A 21,139-nucleotide genomic window follows, 5' to 3' on the forward strand; every position below is an offset into this window, starting at 1 on the left:
CTGGTGGTTTTTTAAGATAACCGCTTATAGAAATGCACGATTTCTACTAGCGTTTTTTCTAAGAAAACCACCGGTGGAAAAGTGTTTCCACCTATCGTTCTTGAGTCGGGGTGGCCATTTATTTTTGTTAGCGCTAGACAACCAAAACTGCCTATAAAAATTATACCTCACCATAGATATAGAGCTTTTTTACTAGTGGAAATTTTTATTTCAGTTCTATATGCAGTAGCTCTTCTTTATACGTCACTTCGCCAAGTTTTTTCACACCGTAAGTTTAGTCAATATCTATTTGTAGGTCACATTTGTTATAGGGTTTTTCAGATATAAGCCATTATGAAAATCAAATCGAGTATTCTAAAGATGTTATTATAGTTCGTGATACCTGGTGGTTGCCATTATTCAATAAAAAATTTGTTTAACAACACAAATTTGGTCTATAAAAGGTACTAGTGTAAACTAAAACCAAGTTTGTATGAGAATAGGAGAGAAAAACAGACTCTTCACTTGATTACTCTCTTGAGATGTGTATTAAACTAGGAGGAATATCACAAGTGAAGCTTAGTACTAAAGGAGAACAAAAATCCGAGTAAAGTAAAGTGGAAAATGGACACATCGATTTTCCCATGGTTCGACCAAAGCCTACCTCCATGTTGTGGCGAACTCCTTCGATCAATGGTTGCACTCAACCTCTCTCAAGTGATCCAAAGATCAAACTTGAGTCCCATGATATTCGTCCTTATATCTTTATCATGTTTGTGAGAAATCTTCACAAGTTGAAGTCTCTCATGCCTTACACAAAATGATCACAATCAAAATCAGAGCAAGGAGGGAGTAAGAACACGCACACAAGACCACAACACAGCAACACACACACAAATTAAAGACAAGAGCGCAAGATCAAAATGACAGAGTTACACCTCAGAAATCATGCTCAAATCTCTCTCAAATCACTGAACAGTGTGGTTTCAGAGTCTCGGAGTTGTAGTGTGCACTTGAGACGCTCGGGTGCTAGGAGAGGCCGCTTGGAGGCTCCTTTTATAGCACCAAGAAGCCTAGGAGTCGTTGTCTTCTCCACAAGGATGCTGGAAAACTTCCCTGTCTGTGGGCTCACCGGACAGTCCGATGCGCCACTAAAAATCTGGCCAGCAACGGTCGACGATGATTTTATTGGTCGACTTCCTTTTCCAGCGTGGCACCGGACAGTCCAGTGCGCCACTGGACAGCTGCCACGTTAGCTAGTCGTTAGCGGTTGGCACCCGCCTGCGGAGAGAGCCGTTGGAGTTGATGTCCGGTGCATCGGACAGTGCACTTTTCACTGTTTGGTAAATTTTATAATTAAAATTCTCAAGACCAGCGTCTTCGGTTGTACGTATCACCAAACATTCTGGTGGGTCCCAGATTGGCCCAAGTTTGACTCTTTTGAGCCAAACTTCTCCAACTTCTTTTGGCTCTTCTTGAAAGGTTCTCTAACACTTAGATAAACATAGTTAGCAACTAAAACAACTTATTAAGTGTTGGGATCATACCTCTTTCATTCATTTTTCTCCAGGATTTCCAATGTGTCTATAACTAAGTCCAAAAGCCACTTTTCTTGCACAAAAGAGTTAGCAGCCAAAGCAAAGATACAAGAAACATAGTATTATGTATGTGTAACTTATTCGAGTACTTAAACCTCATATTTTAGTAGCTTTATCCAGAGTTGAACTTTTAACCTTCTAATTCAACACATTTGGACTTATTGTCTCCAATTTGCTTTTACTCCACCTGTGCTCATTCTCATATAAAGAGTGATAGTTCAAAGTGGCGTGTTGATTATTTAATCGCCAAAACAATAAGAAATGGCCTAATGGCACATTTTCCTTTCATCAATATCTACGCTCACGTGTATATTGTACATTAGTATTGCCCATTTTACCCTTCTTCCTCGCTGCTCTTCTCCCTACCCATTAAGTGTGTTCCACGTCCACCCCACTGTGCTCGAGTCTGAGCTGACGCTGAGCTGCTGGTGGGCGCGGGGAGGCGACCCCCCGATGGAGGGGTCACCATCGGGGTCAACCCAGTAGAGGAGTAGTGCATGGAGCTAGATGTCATGGCGGTGCAAGCGCATGGAGGTGCAAGTGGCAAGCAACTTGGAGGTGTGCACGGAAAGGGGGAGCATGCACGGGTAGAGTAGAGCACCACATGGCAGTCCTCCGTGTGGAGGAGGCGCATATCATGGCGGTGTAGGACACGACGTATGGGCGCGATATTTCGTCGAACACCCTGGTGGCATTGTTCTAGTCCTCACAGTCGGTGTAGAAGCGAAGAGGGAGCAAGCGAGGATGGGTTGGATTTGGTCAAGGCACGACGACACGCTTGGGTGTGTATCTGGTACACGAGGCGGCGGTCACGACACAGGAGCAGGGCATGGCCAGAGACGTTGGCAGTCGCGTGGCGTCGTTGCGACCAGAGCACATGTGGTCAACGGCGGCGGTTGCCTATGAGGAGGCGATCCCCGTGGCACTCCCCAGTTTGACGCCCATCATCAGGGCCACTGTTTCTGCTTGAAGAGAGGGGAAGATTAGAGTAGATCGATATGACCGTGCGATGGAGAAGATGTGAGGTAGAAGGAAGCCAATAAGGGCATTTCCATCTTCTCAGAGAGTCTTGTATGCGCAAAACGTAGATAATAGGCATGAACCAATTTTTTGGTTGAATAATGGCAACCATCAGGTATCACGAATAATAATGACATCTTTAGAATACTCGATTTTCATAACGATATGTATCTGAAAAACCCTTTACTATAAACTTGCCTTTGAGGCCGAGGAGATGAACATGGTCTTAAACATGACAAATGTGTGCAGGCCTTACAAAGAAGCATGTTGTGCCATACTGCCATCCCGCCGGAAAATGACCAGTGGTCCACGATTCATCATTCAGACCGGTCCACTATGTACAGCTAGCTCCATCCCTACAACTACGTAGCTTCGTTGCCCTCCAAAGTTCCAAAAACAAGAAGCCCAGAAAACAAAAGGAGCAGCTTCGATTCGAGATCGCGGCGCCATCGACCATGCAGCTCAAGAATCGCCGCGAAGCCGTGACGGCGACAGTGCTCGTGGCCGTATCAGTCCTGGCGACCCTGGCGCGCACCGACGGCGCCCTCTGCGACAAGTCCGACAAGGCAGCCTTGCTTGCCGTGAAGTCGGCGCTGGGCAACCCACTGGCGCTCTCCGGCTGGAACTCCACCGTGGCCTGCTGCTCCTGGGAGGGCATCTCCTGCAACGCCACCACCGGCCGCGTCACCGACCTGACCGTCTTCGCGCTCAACATCTCGGCGCCGGTCCCGGCCGCCATCGCCAACCTCACCGCGCTGCAGAGCGTCAACCTGGCCTACAACCAGCTGTACGGCAGCATCCCGGCGTTCCTGGGCCCGCGCGCGCTGCCGGACCTCACCTTCCTCCGCCTCGACGGCAACCGGCTCTCGGGCGCCATCCCGCCCACGGCGACCGTCTTCAACCTCCTCCTCGTCGGCAACCGCCTCACGGGGCCGATCCCGGCCGCCTTCGCCGGCGCGGCGTTCGGCGACGTGGAGCTCTCGGACAACCAGCTCACGGGCGACGCGTCGGCGCTGTTCGGCGCCGAGAAGCCGCTGAACGCGCTGTCCCTGTCGCGCAACCGGTTCAGGTTCGACCTCGGCCGCGTGGAGCTGCCGGAGGCGATGGACATCCTGGAGATCGACCACAACATGGTGTACGGGAGCATCCCGGCCGCCGCGGCGGAGAGGAAGTGGCTGGCGTTCGACGTCAGCTACAACCAGCTGTGCGGGCCCATACCGCAGGGGCGGTACACGCACCGGTTCGGGGCCAAGCACTTCGCTGGCAACAAGTGCCTCTGCGGCCGCCCGCTCCCGCCGTGCGCTTATTAGAAGAAGGCCGGAACAGTACATTCATACTAGTATAATAGCTTTATTATTGGAATAATGATCCTCCGTGCTGCTGTACTCGAACGTTTTGTAATCTTGAAGCGAGCCATTATTAAGATATCCTGTGGCATCTATATGTAATTGTACTCCTATGAACACTTCTGCTTATTCACCCCATGCATGCAGCTGGCAAGTGGCAATTGTTAGTGTGGCTAAAACTTTTTAGTCAGCGAGCCCTCAGTGTGGAACTACACATCCAGTAAGGTTTGAGATAGTTAGGTGGGACGCCATTGTCGTAGAAGATATGGCTGATGAAACGAATTGCCCATCCACTGTTGAGTATATCTAATTGTTGGGCACCTAGCCACCCATGAACAGGGCGCCCAAAGAAAGCACAAGAGACTCTTCAAAAGCAGCCCATCGACCAAGTCCATGACGAACAAACTCGCGAGGCAAAGCGGACAACCAAGCCTCTCCCAAGCAAACTTGCCAAGCGGAGCGGTAGACCAAGTCTTTGCCGAGCAAACTCGTGAGGCGGAGCGGACAACCAAATCCCTGCCGAGCAAACTCGCGAGGTGAAGCGGGCGACCAAATCCCTGCCGAGCAACCTGGTGAGGCGGAGCGGGCGACCAAGTCCCTGTAGAGCAAACTTGCGAGGCGGAACGAGTGACCAAGTCCCTCCCGAGCAACCTCGCGAGGCGGAGTGGACTACCAAGTCCATGACGAGCAACCCCGCGAGGAGGGGCGAGCAACCGGGTCCCGCGCTAGTCTGACTGGCGTAAGAAGCGAAAGGGTCTCTAGCCTAGTGGTTAAGGACCTCCGAGTAGCACCTCCAAGTCCTAGGTTTGATTCCCCTCGGGAGCGAATTTTCAGGCTTGGTTAAAAAAATCCCCTCGTTGTGCCTCATCCGCTCTCGGGTTACGATGTCTTGTGCGCCACCCTCCGGTTGGGCCGTTGCAGAGTGGACAGTTGACGTCGGCCCGTTAGTGATGGGGGGCCAGGGTTCGGGGATTTTCTCGGCCGGGACCATTGTTTCGGTCTCTTCTTAATATAATACCGGGAGGGCGGTCTTTCCCTCCCCGGCCGAGTTTTTTTTCTGACTGGCGTAAGAAAAGGGTCGACCCAATGATGTGGGCCCACACCAATGAGACAAGACGGGTCTTCACCAAACTACATCCAGGCCTCGGGTACGATGTCAAAAGGTCCCCGGCGGACGTCAGACGACACCTCGCCACATATTGTCCCAGGCAAGCCCCACTGGTGTGTGGGGCCGGTCAACCCCAGTCATAGCTATATCAGCATCGGAGTATCTACAGTGACCCGCATACCAGAAAGGACACAACGGATACCCCATACCGGTGTATGCCTGCGCACGTCTGTAGGTGACGCAGGTCCGTGACGACGGCAGGGCCGCGCTACGCTCGGCCGCACAGTAGGGCTGACCCACGGGACCCACCACGCACTACTACAAAGATGTCAGCGAACGACTCGCTACAGGAACTCGTACGACGAAGAGCAAGACGATATGCTGCACCAGGAGTGTGCGGCTACGCACAACCATACGGACTGCATCAGGAGCGTCAAACCAAAGGGTAGATGGCCCTCATTCCTGTAGAGAACATATCTCCTCTATAAGGTTCTATCCTTGAGATACAAAAGGACAGGCCCCTCCTTCACACACAAGCACACTTGTTGTAACACGCTCAAAGCAATACTATGATCAGCACTACACTGGACTAGGGTGCGAACCCGAACTAGTATAACACATGTGTCTCATATCACTTGTTGAATCCTAGCGATTTACCATTTGGAGTGAGTCCGCGGTAGCATCCCCCACCGAACACAAATGTTATTGTCCCACGATTTCCGAAACCACGACAGTTGGCGAGCCAGGTAGGGGAGCGCTAGCGTACTACGTGACGCCTTCCACTCCGATGGCCCAGTTATCATCATTTGCTAGAGGTGAGACCTTCGCTCCAGGGAGCCGCATCACCTTCGGCACCCTCAACTTCTTTGCCACCTCCACCGACAAGCTCAGCCTCGTCGTCCGCAACGTGCCCGTCACCATGGGCACGCAACCCACACACTCTACCAGGAGCAAGGCGGAGAAGCGACGCCTAAAAAGGCGTTCCACCGTCCTAAGGCGGCGCCTCAATAGACACACCAGGACAAAGGTGGTGGAAGCCCTGTCTTCGACTCTAGTGGCAGTCATCAATCACCGACCGACATCCGTTCTCGACTTGGTCAAAGATGTTTCGAGCCATGGCTTGACCGGGGCTAACTTCAACGCCGAAGAAGCGCCGGAAAGAGCTTGCTTCGTAGCGACGCCCCCACCAAACGATAACGGTGGAGGGGATAAGGAGGTCCCCAATCAAGAAGAAGAGTACCAAAGCTAGCACCAAACACACATCCTTGCACGTGAGTCCTCCCTCCGTCAGCAGTAGGAGAAGCTCGACGCCCTCGTGCAAAAGCTCGACTGCCTTTACGATGATGTCGAGCAAAGGCACCTTGAAGCCAAAAGGTCCCGACCAAGGAAGGTATGTTGTAAGGAAAATGGACCCCGGGCCATTTGGCTAAGTAAGTTTTGGTGTTTGATGATTAACACAATCTATGGACTAGCAAAGTTTCCTAGTGTTTATGTTTATAGTTCACAGGATGCAAGAAGTACTTGGACTAAGGAATTGAGGAAAGCAACACCTCAAAAGAAGACATTAAAAAGATATAAAAGAAGTCCAAGAAATGGAGGCGTGCTGCCTGCGGACTGTCTGTGCGTGGAGCACCGGACTGTCCGGTGCCCACACGCCGGACTGTCCGGTGCACCTGGGAACTGCAGCCCAACGGCTAGTTCCAGGTGGCACCCGGAGAGAAGACCACCGGACTGTCCGGTGGCACACCGGACTGTCCGGTGTGGAAAGCCTGCGGCACCAACGATCACCTGCTCTGACAGGAGTCAGACAGGGCAACGGCTAGGCGCACCGGACATGCTACAGTGCGCTGTCCGGTGCACCACCGGACTGTCCGGTGTGCCGCAGAGAGCAGCAGCTTTTCTCCAACGGCTACAATTGTGTTGGGGGCTATAAATACACCCCCAACCGGCCATTCTCAGGTGTGGGAGCCCAAGCAACATACCAAGCAATATTGTAGACATTCCCAAGTGCTCTTACACCCAAGTGCTTAATAGAATCACTCGGTGATTAGCGTAGGTGCTTTGCGAAGTGCTTAAGTTAGTTAGACCGCTCTAGCGCTTGCTCTAGGTGAACCCTAGTTAGTTGAGTGAGTTTAGACAAACCACACAACCCCTCGGCTCTTGCGTGAGTCGTTGTAATTGTACCGAGTGGGGAGAGAGTCTTGCGAGACCGTGACAACCGTGTTTGTGTCACGGCCACCACCGTGTACGGAGGGAACGAGGCCCGCAGCGTTTCGGCCGAAAGCTCGATAGTGGAGACGGCGGGGAGCGTCCGAGAGGAGCCGGAAGCGGAGCACCACTTGCGTGTGGAGAAGGCCCGTGGCTCTCTACGGAGTTACTCGACCGAAGGTGCTTGGCCCTCGCGTGGGCTTCCCTTTGCGTAGGGGCACCAACGAGGATTAGTCGGAACGTTGCATGGTTCCGGATACCTCGGTAAAAATACCGGCGTCATCCACGAGAGTTTGCATCTCTACTATGCTCTTTAATATTCCGCATTTATATTAAGCATTTAAGTTTCAATCTTGTATTCATACATATATAGTGTAGATTGAAACTTAGCCTTTGCGGTAGAGATAGCAACACTTAGACAAAACCTAGTTTGCACATTCTAGTTTGATTATTTGCGTAGGTTTTGCTCTAGGGATTTAATTGTGGCCTAGTTTAGAGAAAGTTTTAGAAGTCCTAATTCACCCCCCTCTTAGGCGTCACCCGTTTCCTACAAGTGGTATCAGAGCCTGGTTTGGCTCATTTGAAACGTTTTAGCTTCACCGCTAAAAGAGCCGACGCTTTTTAGAGGAAGGGATGGATACCCATAGGCCACCACACTTCGACGGCACTAACTTTCCCTATTATAGTGCTAGAATGGCTTGTTACCTAGAGGCCGTTGATTTAGGTGTTTGGAGAGTCACTCGTGACGGGATGAAACCCCTCAAAAATCCCGAGAAACCCACCATGAGTGAGGAAAAAGAAATTCATCTAAATGCTAGAGCCAAAAATTGCTTATATGAATCTCTTAGCATGGATATTTTTAATCAAGTATTTACCTTGAAAACTGCTAATGAGATTTGGCTAAAATTGCATGAGCTCCATGACGGCACATCCAATGTCCGTGAGCAGAAACATTGCCTAGTCTTAAATGAGTATAATTCTTTTGCTATGAAAGATGATGAGCTTGTTAGAGATATGTATTCTCGTTTAAATCTAATTATAAATGAGCTCAACTCTATTGGCATTAATAAGCTAGGTGATGCGGACATTGTGAGGAAGATTATCTCCCTGCTACCTCAACGAAGATATGGGAGCATCATCACCATCCTTCACAACATGGAGGACTTGAGCAACATGACCCCGACCATTGTGATTGGGAAAATCGCAGCCTTTGAAATGTCGTGAAAAATGTGTCGGGGAGAGGAGCCAACTTCCTCAAAGCCATATGCTTTTGCATGTGATGAGAGGAAGGGTAAAAAGAAGGCTTCCACACCAAGTTCCTCAAGTGGAGAAGAGGAAGAAGAAGAGAGTGATGATGATGAAGATAATCAACCATGCACATCATCCTCCGAGGACGAAGAAACAATCTGACGCGTCGGAAAGGTAATGGGGATGATCCGCAAGATAAATCTAATGGGTGTGCCCCTGCAGGTCGAAGATATTCTCTTTAACATTGACAGGAAAAAGCAAAGAAAAAGAGGATGCTTCGCATGTGGGGAAAAGGGCCACTTCAGGGACAGCTGTCCAACTTTGGCCAAACCCAAAAAGGAGAGGAGCAAAGGCAAGGCGCTAACAAGTGTTAGAACTTGGGATGACTCTTCAATTGAAGATGAACCTCCAAGGACGCGCAGCCACCGATCCTCATCACGATCATCACACAAATGCCTTATGGCAAGAGGTAACAAAAGCATTCCATCCTCTAGTGATGAAAGTAGTAATGATGATGAAGGTGAGGGAAAGCCCTCCGTAGATGAGCTTGCGGAAGCCGTTGAATTTTTTCAGGATGTTTGCACTAAGCAAAAAGCTCAACTTAAAACCTTGAAAAATAAGTTGATTAGCTCCCAAAATGATTACAAAGGTTTGCTAGAAAAATTTGAAACTTTTGCAAACTTAAATAGTGAGCTGTCAACCAAAATTGAGCTATTAGAGTCTAGTGCTCCATCCACTGCTACCAATGATGGCCTTATTAAAAAGAATGAAAAACTTAAGGCTAAGTTAGCTAGCTCCCAAAATACCATTGAAAATTTGCTAGAGAAAATGGAAATTCTTAGCATACACAATGATGAGCTAACTACTAAGCTAGAAAACATTGGTAGCACCCCAGTTGCATCTCTAGTTAAAATTCCTGAAATTATTAAAAAGGATGCTTCTACTTCTTGCTTTGATTTAATTAATGATACTAACCCTTGCAACCAAGTTCTTGTTGAGAATATTGTTATAGAAACATGTTCGAATGAGGTTGCAAAGGAAAATGAACAATTAAGGCAAGAAGTGGCTCGTCTTGGCAAGGCTTTGTGTGAAAAGAAAGGCAAAGCCAAACAAATCCAACCTCCACAGGATAACACCACTGCGGGAGTGAACAAGCCTATGGAGGGAGAAACTGTGATTTGTAGGTTATGCCACAAGGAAGGCCACAAGTCTTTCCAATGCAAGACGATGACCGGGGACAAGCAAAAGCAAAAGCTCAAGCAAAAGCCATCAAGCAAAATCTCCAACACCTACATCAAAAAGATGGACAAAAAGACTGCTACACCATATTTGATCAAAAAGAAAAAGAATGGAAAGGTGATAGCAATCAAGGCCAACAAGCAAGCCAACAAAGGAAAGGGGGCCAAACGCATCTGGGTGCCAAAGGAAATTATTTCAACTATGAAAAGCACCAAGAAGGTTTGGATCCCGAAAGGGAAGTGAGTGGACCAAAGGTCATCGGGAAATTTGGAGTCTTGGCAAATATGGGATGTATATCATGGGATACATCATAATGGATAGAGTTTATTGCCAAGTGGATTAGTAAAGACTTTGGACCCAAATTTCCCCACCCATGACTAAGGTAACTAGATTTATTGTATTCCTTATTTTTAGATATGCGTATCTATTTTCTTGTATCTAGTTTTACCTCTCATGCCTAGTATTACAATTTGTACTTACTTTTTCTTAAACGCATGCATACTAGGTAAATCACATGGTAGGACTGCTTGTTTTCAATTCATACACTTAAGCAAACCTACACGGTTTAAAATGTGTATTTAAACACGGCACATAGCTTCTTCATCACTCCTTAGTAAATGATACATCATTAGTAGTGGTAAAACACTCATATCCTACATTTGGTATCATTTAACTTATATGTGCCAAAGCTCGGATTATGGATAACCTACCCCTCTTGATATCAAATCAAAGTGCATGTCTCCTACAAGTATTCAAAAACTTGTATGCACACTTTTAGGGGGAGATTACTCTATAATCTAAGACTTTGAGACTAACACCCATTTCAAGTCTATTTTTGTGATAGTCTCATTGTAAGGAAAATGAAGATCTCCGGAGAAAGACAACAATCTTCCACTGCATATCTCCAAGAATTGTCATCATACATCATTTACACGTCTTCTCCGACATTTGGGTAGATTACCATTTCATATCTTATACTTCCTTGTTGCTATAAATGCATAAGTGGTTCAATCATATTTTGTTACCTATGCATAAGGGAAGTTAGTCTATTCAAATCATGACTTGCACCTTTAATTTTCACATGCTTTTTCCTAAGTAGATGATCTCCGTCAGGGGGAGTATTTCTTCGTTTTAAAAAAAAGGGGGGAGAAATTTCTTTTCTAAAAGAGAACACTCATTTAGGGGAAGTTTTCATATGTCTTTTTTTTTCAAGAGTTTCAATTCCTTATGAGGGCAAGTTTTATTTACTTCCTACATGCTTTTAATGTCTTCCTTCTCGGTGGTTGATGCCAAAGGGGGAGAATTTTAGGGACCAAAGCAATGAAAAATGTATTAAACACCAAACACCACCAATTTAAAATTTTAAAATTCTGCAAGTGCCTTGTCAAGTGGTTTTGGTTATTTGGTCCAAAATAGGAAGTAAGTGAATTATGGAGTTAGGGGGAGACTTAAGTCCATAATATCACATTAAGGGGACAATCGTGCATCCTAGCAAGTAGATTGCATATTTACATTCATATACTTGAATTATTTGCTTGCTTTGGTTGTGTTGTCATCAATCACCAAAAAGGGGGAGATTGTAAGGAAAATGGACCCCGGGCCATTTGGCTAAGTAAGTTTTGGTGTTTGATGATTAACACAATCTATGGACTAACAAAGTTTCCTAGTGTTTATGTTTATAGTTCACAGGATGCAAGAAGTACTTGGACTAAGGAATTGAGGAAAGCAACACCTCAAAAGAAGACATTAAGAAGATATAAAAGAAGTCCAAGAAATGGAGGCGTGCTGCCTGCGGACTGTCTGTGCGTGGAGCACCGGACTGTCCGGTGGCACACCGGACTGTCCGGTGCCCACACGCCGGACTGTCCGGTGCACCTGGGAACTGCAGCCCAACGGCTAGTTCCAGGTGGCACCCGGAGAGAAGACCACCGGACTGTCCGGTGGCACACCAGACTGTCCGGTGTGGAAAGCCTGCGGCGCCAACGGTCACCTGCTCTGACATGAGTCAGACAGGGCAACGGCTAGGCGCACCGGACATGCTACAGTGCGCTGTCCGGTGTGCCGCAGAGAGCAGCAGCTTTTCTCCAACAGCTACAATTGTGTTGGGGGCTATAAATACACCCCCAACCGGCCATTCTCAGGTGTGGGAGCCCAAGCAACATACCAAGCAATATTGTAGACATTCCCAAGTGCTCTTACACCCAAGTGCTTAATAGAATCACTCGGTGATTAGCGTAGGTGCTTTGCGAAGTGCTTAAGTTAGTTAGACCGCTCTAGCGCTTGCTCTAGGTTAACCCTAGTTAGTTGAGTGAGTTTAGACAAACCACACAACCCCTCGGCTCTTGCGTGAGTCGTTGTAATTGTACCAAGTGGGGCGAGAGTCTTGCGAGACCGTGACAACCGTGTTTGTGTCACGGCCGCCACCGTGTACGGAGGGAACGAGGCCCGCGGCGTTTCGACCGGAAGCTCGATAGTGGAGACGGGGGGGAGCGTCCGAGAGGAGCCGGAAGCGGAGCACCACTTGCGTGTGGAGAAGGCCCGTGGCTCTCTACGGAGTTACTCGACCGAAGGTGCTTGGCCCTCGCGTGGGCTTCCCTTTGCGTAGGGGCACCAACGAGGATTAGTCGGAACCTTGCATGGTTCCGGATACCTCGGTAAAAATACCGGCGTCATCCACGAGAATTTGCATCTCTACTTTGCTCTTTAATATTCCGCATTTATATTAAGCATTTAAGTTTCAATCTTGTATTCATACATATATAGTGTAGATTGAAACTTAGCCTTTGCGGTAGAGATAGCAACACTTAGACAAAACCTAGTTTGCACATTTTAGTTTGATTATTTGCATAGGTTTTGCTCTAGGGATTTAATTGTGGCCTAGTTTAGAGAAAGTTTTAGAAGTCCTAATTCACCCCCCTCTTAGGCGTCACCCGTTTCCTACATATGTGACCAGCTCACCGACAGCAGCAACGACGCACAATACTTCCTCAATCCCGCATAAAACATGGCTGCAACGGCCATGATGCTCCGATCCCCCAGAGCTGGGTGAGCTAGAGGCAAAGACGATGTACCAGAACCTCCGCAACTTTGTGGAAATAGCCACAGTGCAACAAGCCAAGATCGATCGGTAGTTCACCCTCGGCATCGAGAGCCACGACCCGCAAATGGCCTCATCTTGGAGCAGGGGGGACAACCCACCCGGTCCACGAGGATGCGTGTCCCCATGAAAGATCGCCTCAGGGACATCTACGACGCTCGACACCTCTTCGACAACAGGCGTCAGGAGTAGGAAGAAGTCGAGCAGCTGCGCGAAAAAAGGCACGAGCACAGCCCCAGCCACCAGGGCCAGGACCGCACGCTTTCAAGCGTGAGATCAGGAAGTCACAGTTCCCCCAAAGGTACGCATGCCAACAAACATCTCTAAATATGATGGGTCCACTAACCTCGACGTGTGGCTGGAAGACTACCATCTCGCATGTCGCATGGCGGGGATCAAGGATGATTGCCTAATCATCTGGTTCCTCCCATACACCTCACGGAGGGAGGGAGAGCCTGGCTCGAGCACCTGCCAGCTAGAACCATCCACGTCTGGGTTGACCTCCGGAAAGCCTTTGTTAGAAAATTTTAAGGCACCTACAAGTGACTAGGAAGTTCCTAGGACCTAAAGAGGTGCACCCAGAAAAGTGGAGAGAACCTACGAGACTACATCCGGATGTTTTCCCATAAAAGAAACAAACTCTCCGATGCCACTAATGCGGATATAGTGAGCGTCTTCACCAACGGCACCACTAATGAAGCGCTCCTCCACGAGCATGGGCGTCGGAGACCAAAGACAATGGCGGACCTACTTGGCATAGTGACCAAATTCGCTGACATGGAGGACGTTTTGGGAGCAATTTTCGCAAGGGAAAGGGCCCACGTGACGCTGGCGAGCCTAGCAGAGAAAAGTGGGAATGTCGGGAACACCCCTACAAGCGCCGGAGGAACCACCGTCCCCGACACGATGAAGAGGAAGTAGCCAAGGTAGACCGTCCACCTAGGCCACAGGCCAAAAGCGGTGGCGACCATTTCTAGAAGTTGATGGACTCGCCGTGTCAAAACCATGGCTTACAAGTAAATTAGAGAGACTTAGGAGGAGGGAGAAAAATTACAAGCAAATAAGGACACAAGATCACATTGATTTTTCTCGTGGTTCGGTCAAGCCTAAAATGCTTGCCTACTCCACGTTGTGGTGTCCTAATGGATAAGGGTTGCACTCAATCCCTCTCAAGTGATCCAAAGATCGAACTTGAGTGCCACTGTCTACCTTATCACTTATATCCCCATCTGCAAGGAATCTCCATAATTTGGAGTCTCTCGTAGCTGTACACAAGATCAGAGTTATAACTCAAAGAAAGAGAGGGGAGAGAGTACACAGACAAGAGCAAAACACAGCAACACAACACTAGAAAGAAGATAACAAGAGTGTAAACACAAGTGTCATAAGAAACGACTCAAAACATCACTTAGATCTCTCTAGAATCGCTAGACAACGACGTGGCAGAGTGTTGGAGTTATGTATTGCTCTTGGAGTGCTTGGATGCTGAAGGAGCTTGCCATGGGGATGCTTTTATGGCCCCATAGTCGTTGCACCTTCCTTGCAAAAACATGCCAAAATTCAGCTTCATGTAGGGCACCAGACTGGTTCCGTGTGCCACAAAACCGGGTCCACGTGCCCGAGTCCAGGATTCTGACTGGCAGTTTCCTTAGCTGACGGGCACTGGACCAGTCTGGTGCACCTTCAGACTGCGTGCCACGTGAGCCAGTCATTGGCTCGCCAACATGCGGCGAAGACTAGCTGTTGGAGGTGGTCCGATGCGCCACTGTACAATGAACAGTGAAGGTTCCGTGAATAATTAAAAATAATTCCTGAGACCTTGAAGTTCATCCGTACTAGCAGTCCGATGCACACTGGCACAGTCCAGTGTGCCAGGCCGCTAAAAGAGCAAGTCCTAGGCCCCTATAGACTCGGTCCGGTGCGCCAAACTGTACAGTTTTGGCTCTTTTGAGCCAAACTTCTCCAAATGTTTTTTTACTGTTCTTAGAAGCTTCCCTACGACTAACATGGTTAACATAGTCCAATTGACTAAGTGTGAGAAACTCACCTCTTTCATGGATTTTCACCAGGGTTCCATACTCCAAGTTTTGTCCATACTCCAAGTCTCCAAAGACAAGTGAACACTAAGAATTTAAGATTATAGGTCTGTCGGCGTTTCGACCCCGGGGGGACCCTGGACCGACGAGTAAATTGTCGCTGCGTGTCCCAGCCCAGATGGGTCGGCGCGAGACGGAACACAAGGGGGAACAATAAGGGGAACCGCGGCCTCGTGTTGTCCTGCGCCCAGGGCGGATGCACTTGCAGTAGGGGGTTACAAGCGTTCGCGAGGGAGAGAGAAAGAGCCTGTGCGTCAGCCCGTCCTCCCGCGCGGCCACCTTTTTGTACGAGGGCCCTAGACCTTCCTTTTATAGATGTAAGGAGAAGGCCCAGGTGTACAATGGGGGGTGTAGCAATGTGCTAACGTGTCTAGCAGAGGGAAGCCAAAGTCCTATGTACATGCCGACGTGGCTGTCGGAGAGGTTTTGGCGCCCTGTTCATGTGATGTCGTGGCCGTCGGAGGAGCGCTTGAGCCCTGTAGGAGCACAGCTGTCGGAGCTGTCGGGTCCTTGCTGACGTCTCCTTGCTTCCGTAGGGGGCTGACAACCTGAGAGCACCTAGAGGGGGGGTGAATAGGTGATCCTGTAAAACTTAAACTTATAGCCACAAAGACTTGTTAAGTGTTAGCACAATTATTGCCAAGTGGCTAGAGAGGAGTCTCAACAAAACACAGTACCACAAGAGATCAAACACAGAGAGAACACAGTGGTTTATCCCGTGGTTCGGCCAAGACCAACGCTTGCCTACTCCACGTTGTGGCGTCCCAACGGACGAGGGTTGCAATCAACCCCTCTCAAGCGGTCCAAAGACCAACTTGAATACCACGGTGTTTTGCTTTGCCTTTCAATATCCCGTTTGCGAGGAATCTCCACAACTTGGAGTCTCTCGCCCTTACACTTAAGATTCACAAAGAAATACGGAGTAAGGGAGGGAATGAGCAACGCACACAAGACTTCAAAAGTTCAGAGCAACACGCACACAAGCAGCAACAAGAGCTCACAACACAACTCAAAGAGTTCACAACTCCACAAGAGCTCTATATGCTATCACAATGAAACGAATGCGCGAGATCGATGTCTTGGTGCTTAGGAATGTTGTAGGAATGCTTGGTGTGCTCCTCCATGCGCCTAGGGGTCCCTTTTATAGCCCCAAGGCAGCTAGGAGCCGTTGAGAACAAATCTGGAAGGCCATCCTTGCCTTCTGTCGTCGGGCGCACCGGACAGTCCGGTGCACACCGGACACTGTCCGGTGCCCGATTTATTTCCATAAACAGCGCATTCGACCGTTGCAGACCGTTGCAGATCTGGGAGCCGTTGGCGCACCGGACATGTCCGGTGCACACCGGACAATCCGGTGCCCCCTTCCGACCGTTGGCTCGGCCACGTGTCTCGCGCAGATTGCGCGACCGACCGTTGGCCCGGCCGACCGTTGGCTCACCGGACAGTCCGGTGCACACCGGACAGTCCGGTGAATTTTAGCCGTACGCCATCGGCAAATTCCCGAGAGCGGCGTCTTCAGGTCGAGGCAGCCTGGCGCACCGGACACTGTCCGGTGCACCACCGGACAGTCCGGTGCCCCAGACCGAAGCAGCCTTTTGGCTGTACACAGCCAACTCTTCTTCTTTCTTCTTCTCTCTGTTTCTAACACTTAGACAAGTATATTAGTACACAAAACCAATGTACTAAGGCTTAGAAACATACCTTTACTTGTGATTTGCACTTTGTTCAACCATGGGCATAGATTTACATTTAAGCACTTGTGTTGACATTCAATCACCAAAATACTTAGAGATGGCCCAAGGGCACATTTCCCTTTCAATCTCCCCCTTTTTGGTGATTTATGCCAACACAACATAAAGCAACTAGAACAAGTGCAAAATCACTTCATATAAAACAAATTTGAGTTTTATTCAATTTTGGCATATATGGATCATCCTTTGCCACCACTTGGTTTGTTTTTGCAAATCAAACTTAAATCTCTATCTCTAAGTCAAACACACACGTTGAAGCATAAAGAGAGTCATTCCAAAAGAGATTGATCAAAGATTTCAAAAACTCCCCCTTTTTCCCATAATCACTACTTCTCCCCACAAGAAGCCAACTTTTGACAAAAGAGACAATAAGAGAGTTTTGACAAAACAAAAGCTCTATTCTACTATTTTCAAAATCTCTCAAGTGGTAGCTGATCCATTTATTGCTTTGGCCTTTATTTTCTCCCCCTTTGGTATCAAGCACCAAAACGGGATCAATCTTGGCCCTTTAACCCCATTGCCTCACCAAAATCTTCAATTAAGAGCAAATGGCAATAAGAGTTCATGAGATGGACTTGGAATAAGTTACCCTCTCATCGGAGTGCAGTGGAAGTCTTTCATTGGTCCAAGTCCACCTTTCCCTTTCAATTCGCCTTCGAGACTAAATCAAGCAAACTCAAGCATATGGTTAGTCTCAAAGGGTCAAGTTGTAACACATCTCCCCCTAAACATGTGCATCACTTTGCAACGGACTTGTGAGGTCCAGGGAATGTTTGTACAACTTGAGCACTACAATGAGCAACAGAATGCAGAATGAACATGATCAAAAGCATAAACACATGTATGCTACAATTCAATCCAAGTTCCGCGAATCTAAGACATTTAGCTCACTACGCAGCCTGCAAAAGGTCTTCTCATCTAGAGGCTTGGTAAAGATATCGGCTAGCTGGTTCTCGGTGCTAACATGAAACACTTCGATATCCCCCTTTTGCTGGTGGTCTCTCAAAAAGTGATGCCGGATGTCTATGTGCTTTGTGCGGCTGTGCTCAACAGGATTTTCCGCCATGCGGATAGCACTCTCATTGTCACATAGGAGTGGGACTTTGCTCAGATTGTAGCCAAAGTCCCGGAGGGTTTGCCTCATCCAAAGTAGTTGCGCGCAACACTGTCCTGCGGCAACGTACTCGGCCTCAGCGGTGGATAGGGCAACGGAAGTTTGTTTCTTAGAGTTCCACGACACCAGGGACCTTCCTAAGAATTGGCACGTCCCCGATGTACTCTTCCTATCGACCTTACATCCAGCATAGTCGGAATCTGAGTATCCAACCAAGTCAAAGGTAGACCCCTTTGGATACCAGAGCCCGAAGCAAGGCGTAGCAACTAAATATCTCAGTATTCGCTTCACCGCCACTAAGTGACACTCCTTAGGATCGGATTGAAATCTAGCACACATGCATACGCTAAGCATAATATCCGGTCTACTAGCACATAAATAAAGCAAAGAACCTATCATGGACCGGTATGCTTTTTGATCAACGGACTTACCTCCTTTGTTGAGGTCGGTGTGCCCGTCGGTTCCCATCGGAGTCTTTGCGGGCTTGGCGTCCTTCATCCCAAACCGCTTTAGCAGATCTTGCGTGTACTTCGTTTGGGAGATGAAGGTGCCGTCCTTGAGTTGCTTCACTTGGAACCCAAGGAAGTAGTTCAACTCGCCCATCATCGACATCTCGAATTTCTGCGTCATCACCCTGCTAAACTCTTCACAAGACTTTTGGTTAGTAGAACCAAATATTATGTCATCGACATAAATTTGGCATACAAACAAATCACCATCACATGTCTTTGTAAAAAGAGTTGGATCAGCTTTCCCAACCTTGAAAGCATTAACAATTAGAAAGTCTCTAAGGCATTCATACCATGCTCGTGGAGCTTGCTTAAGTCCATAGAGCGCCTTAGAGAGCTTACACACATGGTCGGGGTACCGTTCATCCTCGAAGCCAGGGGGTTGCTCCACGTACACCTCCTCCTTGATTGGCCCGTTGAGGAAAGCGCTCTTCACATCCATTTGGTACAACCTGAAAGAATGATGAGCGGCATATGCTAGCAAGATACGAATTGATTCTAGCCTAGCCACAGGAGCAAAAGTCTCCTCGAAATCCAAACCTGCGACTTGGGCATAACCTTTTGCCACAAGTCGAGCCTTGTTTCTCGTCACCACCCCATGCTCGTCCTGTTTGTTGCGGAACACCCACTTGGTTCCCACAACATTTTGCTTCGGACGAGGCACCAGTGTCCAAACTTCATTCCTCTTGAAGTTGTTGAGCTCCTCTTGCATGGCCAACACCCAGTCCGGATCTAGCAAGGCCTCTTCTACCCTGAAAGGCTCAATAGAAGAGACAAAAGAGTAATGCTCACAAAAATTAACTAATCGTGACCGAGTAGTTACTCCCTTGCTAATGTCACCCAGAATTTGGTCGACGGGATGATCCCTTTGAATCATCGCTCGAACTTGGGTTGGAGGTGCCGGTTGCGCTTCTTCCTCCATCACATGATCACTTTGTGCTCCCCCTTGATCACACGCCTCCTGTTGATGAACCTGTTCATCGTCTTGAGTTGGGGGATGCACCATAGTTGAGGAAGAAGGTTGATCTTGCTCCAAGTGTTCCTGTGGTCGCACATCACCAATCGCCATGGTGCGCATAGCGGCCGTTGGAACATTTTCTTCATCTACATCATCAAGATCAATAACTTGCTCTCTTGGAGAGCCATTAGTCTCATCAAATACAACGTCGCTAGAGACTTCAACCAAACCCGATGATTTGTTGAAGACTCTATACGCCTTTGTATTTGAGTAATAACCTAATAAAAACCCTTCTACTGCTTTGGGAGCAAACTTAGAATTTCTACCTTTCTTCACTAGAATGTAGCACTTGCTCCCAAATACACGAAAGTAAGATACATTGGGTTTGTTACCGGTTAGCAGCACATACGAAGTCTTCTTGAGGAGGCGGTGAAGATAGACCCTGTTGATGGCATGGCAAGCCGTGTTCACGGCTTCCGACCAAAAACGCTCGGGGGTCTTGAATTCTCCAAGCATCGTCCTTGCCATATCGATTAGCGTCCTGTTCTTCCTCTCTACCACACCATTTTGCTGTGGTGTGTAGGGAGCGGAGAACTCGTGCTTGATCCCTTCCTCCTCAAGGAATTCCTCCACTTGAAGGTTCTTGAACTCGGACCCGTTGTCGCTCCTTATCTTCTTCACCTTGAGCTCAAACTCATTTTGAGCTCTCCTGAGGAAGCGCTTGAGGGTCCCTTGGGTTTCAGACTTTTCCTGCAAAAAGAACACCCAAGTGAAGCGGGAAAAGTCATCAACAATAACTAGACCATACTTACTCCCTCCTATGCTCAGATAGGCGACGGGTCCGAAGAGGTCCATATGCAGCAGCTCCAGGGGTCTTGAAGTGGTCATCACATTCTTGCTGTGATGTGCTCCTCCCACTTGTTTACCTGCTTGACAAGCTGCACAAGGTCTATCTTTTTCGAATTGAACGTTAGTCAAACCTATCACGTGTTCTCCCTTTAGAAGCTTGTGAAGGTTCTTCATCCCCACATGTGCTAAGCGGCGATGCCACAGCCAGCTCATGCTAGTCTTAGCTATTAAGCATGCATCTAGACCAGCCTCTTCTTTTGTAAAATCAACTAAATAAAGTTTGCCGTCTAATACACCCTTAAAAGCTAGTGAACCATCACTTCTTCTAAAGACAGACACATCTACATTTGTAAATAGACAGTTATACCCCATGTTGCATAATTGACTAACAGATAGCAAATTATAACCAAGAGACTCTACTAAAAACACATTAGAGATAGAGTGCTCATTAGAAATTGCAATTTTACCTATCCCTTTTACCTTGCCTTGATTCCCATCACCGAATACAATTGAATCTTGGGAATCCTTATTCTTGACGTAGGAGGTGAACATCTTCTTTTCCCCCGTCATATGGTTTGTGCATCCGCTGTCGATAATCCAGCTTGAACCCCCGGATGCATAAACCTGCAAGGCAAATTTAGGCTTGGGACTTAGGTACCCAACTCATGTTGGGTCCTACAAGGTTAGTGCAAATATCCTTAGGGACCCAAATGCAAGTTTTGTCTCCCTTGCATTTTGCCCCTAACTTCCTAGCAACAATTTTCTTATCCTTTCTACAAATAGCAAAGGAAGCATTTAAAGCACAATAAATTGTAGAAGGTTCATTCACTACTTTCCTAGGAGCATGAATAATATTCTTTCTATGCATAGCATTTTTCCTAGACATATTTCTACCATGCATAAAGGAAGAACTAGAAGCAAACATGGCATGAGAGTTAAAATCATCATATGCATTATAACTCCTATAGGCATTTCTAGTTTGTCTCTTATCATGATATATAAAAGCATGATTCCTTTTA

At 47.9% G+C, this 21,139-nt stretch overlaps 1 protein-coding gene across 1 annotated transcript; it reads left to right on the plus strand.

Annotated features, from left to right (window-relative positions):
• Positions 1-2,989: 2,989 nt before the first annotated feature.
• Positions 2,990-4,033, plus strand: LOC100284936 (polygalacturonase inhibitor 1). Its single transcript, NM_001157831.2, has one exon. It carries the CDS (start codon positions 3,053-3,055, stop codon positions 3,905-3,907), a length of 855 nt encoding a protein of 284 aa, NP_001151303.1. The 5' UTR covers positions 2,990-3,052; the 3' UTR covers positions 3,908-4,033.
• Positions 4,034-21,139: the final 17,106 nt, after the last annotated feature.

Source organism: Zea mays, chromosome 1 (assembly GCF_902167145.1).
Source record: "Zea mays cultivar B73 chromosome 1, Zm-B73-REFERENCE-NAM-5.0, whole genome shotgun sequence".
In the NCBI taxonomy this organism is placed as follows: domain Eukaryota; kingdom Viridiplantae; phylum Streptophyta; class Magnoliopsida; order Poales; family Poaceae; genus Zea; species Zea mays.

Coding starts and splice junctions, on each gene's coding strand:
- LOC100284936 (NM_001157831.2), top strand. CDS start 3,053: ATGCAGCTCAAGAATCGCCGCGAAGCCGTGACGGCGACAGTGCTCGTG.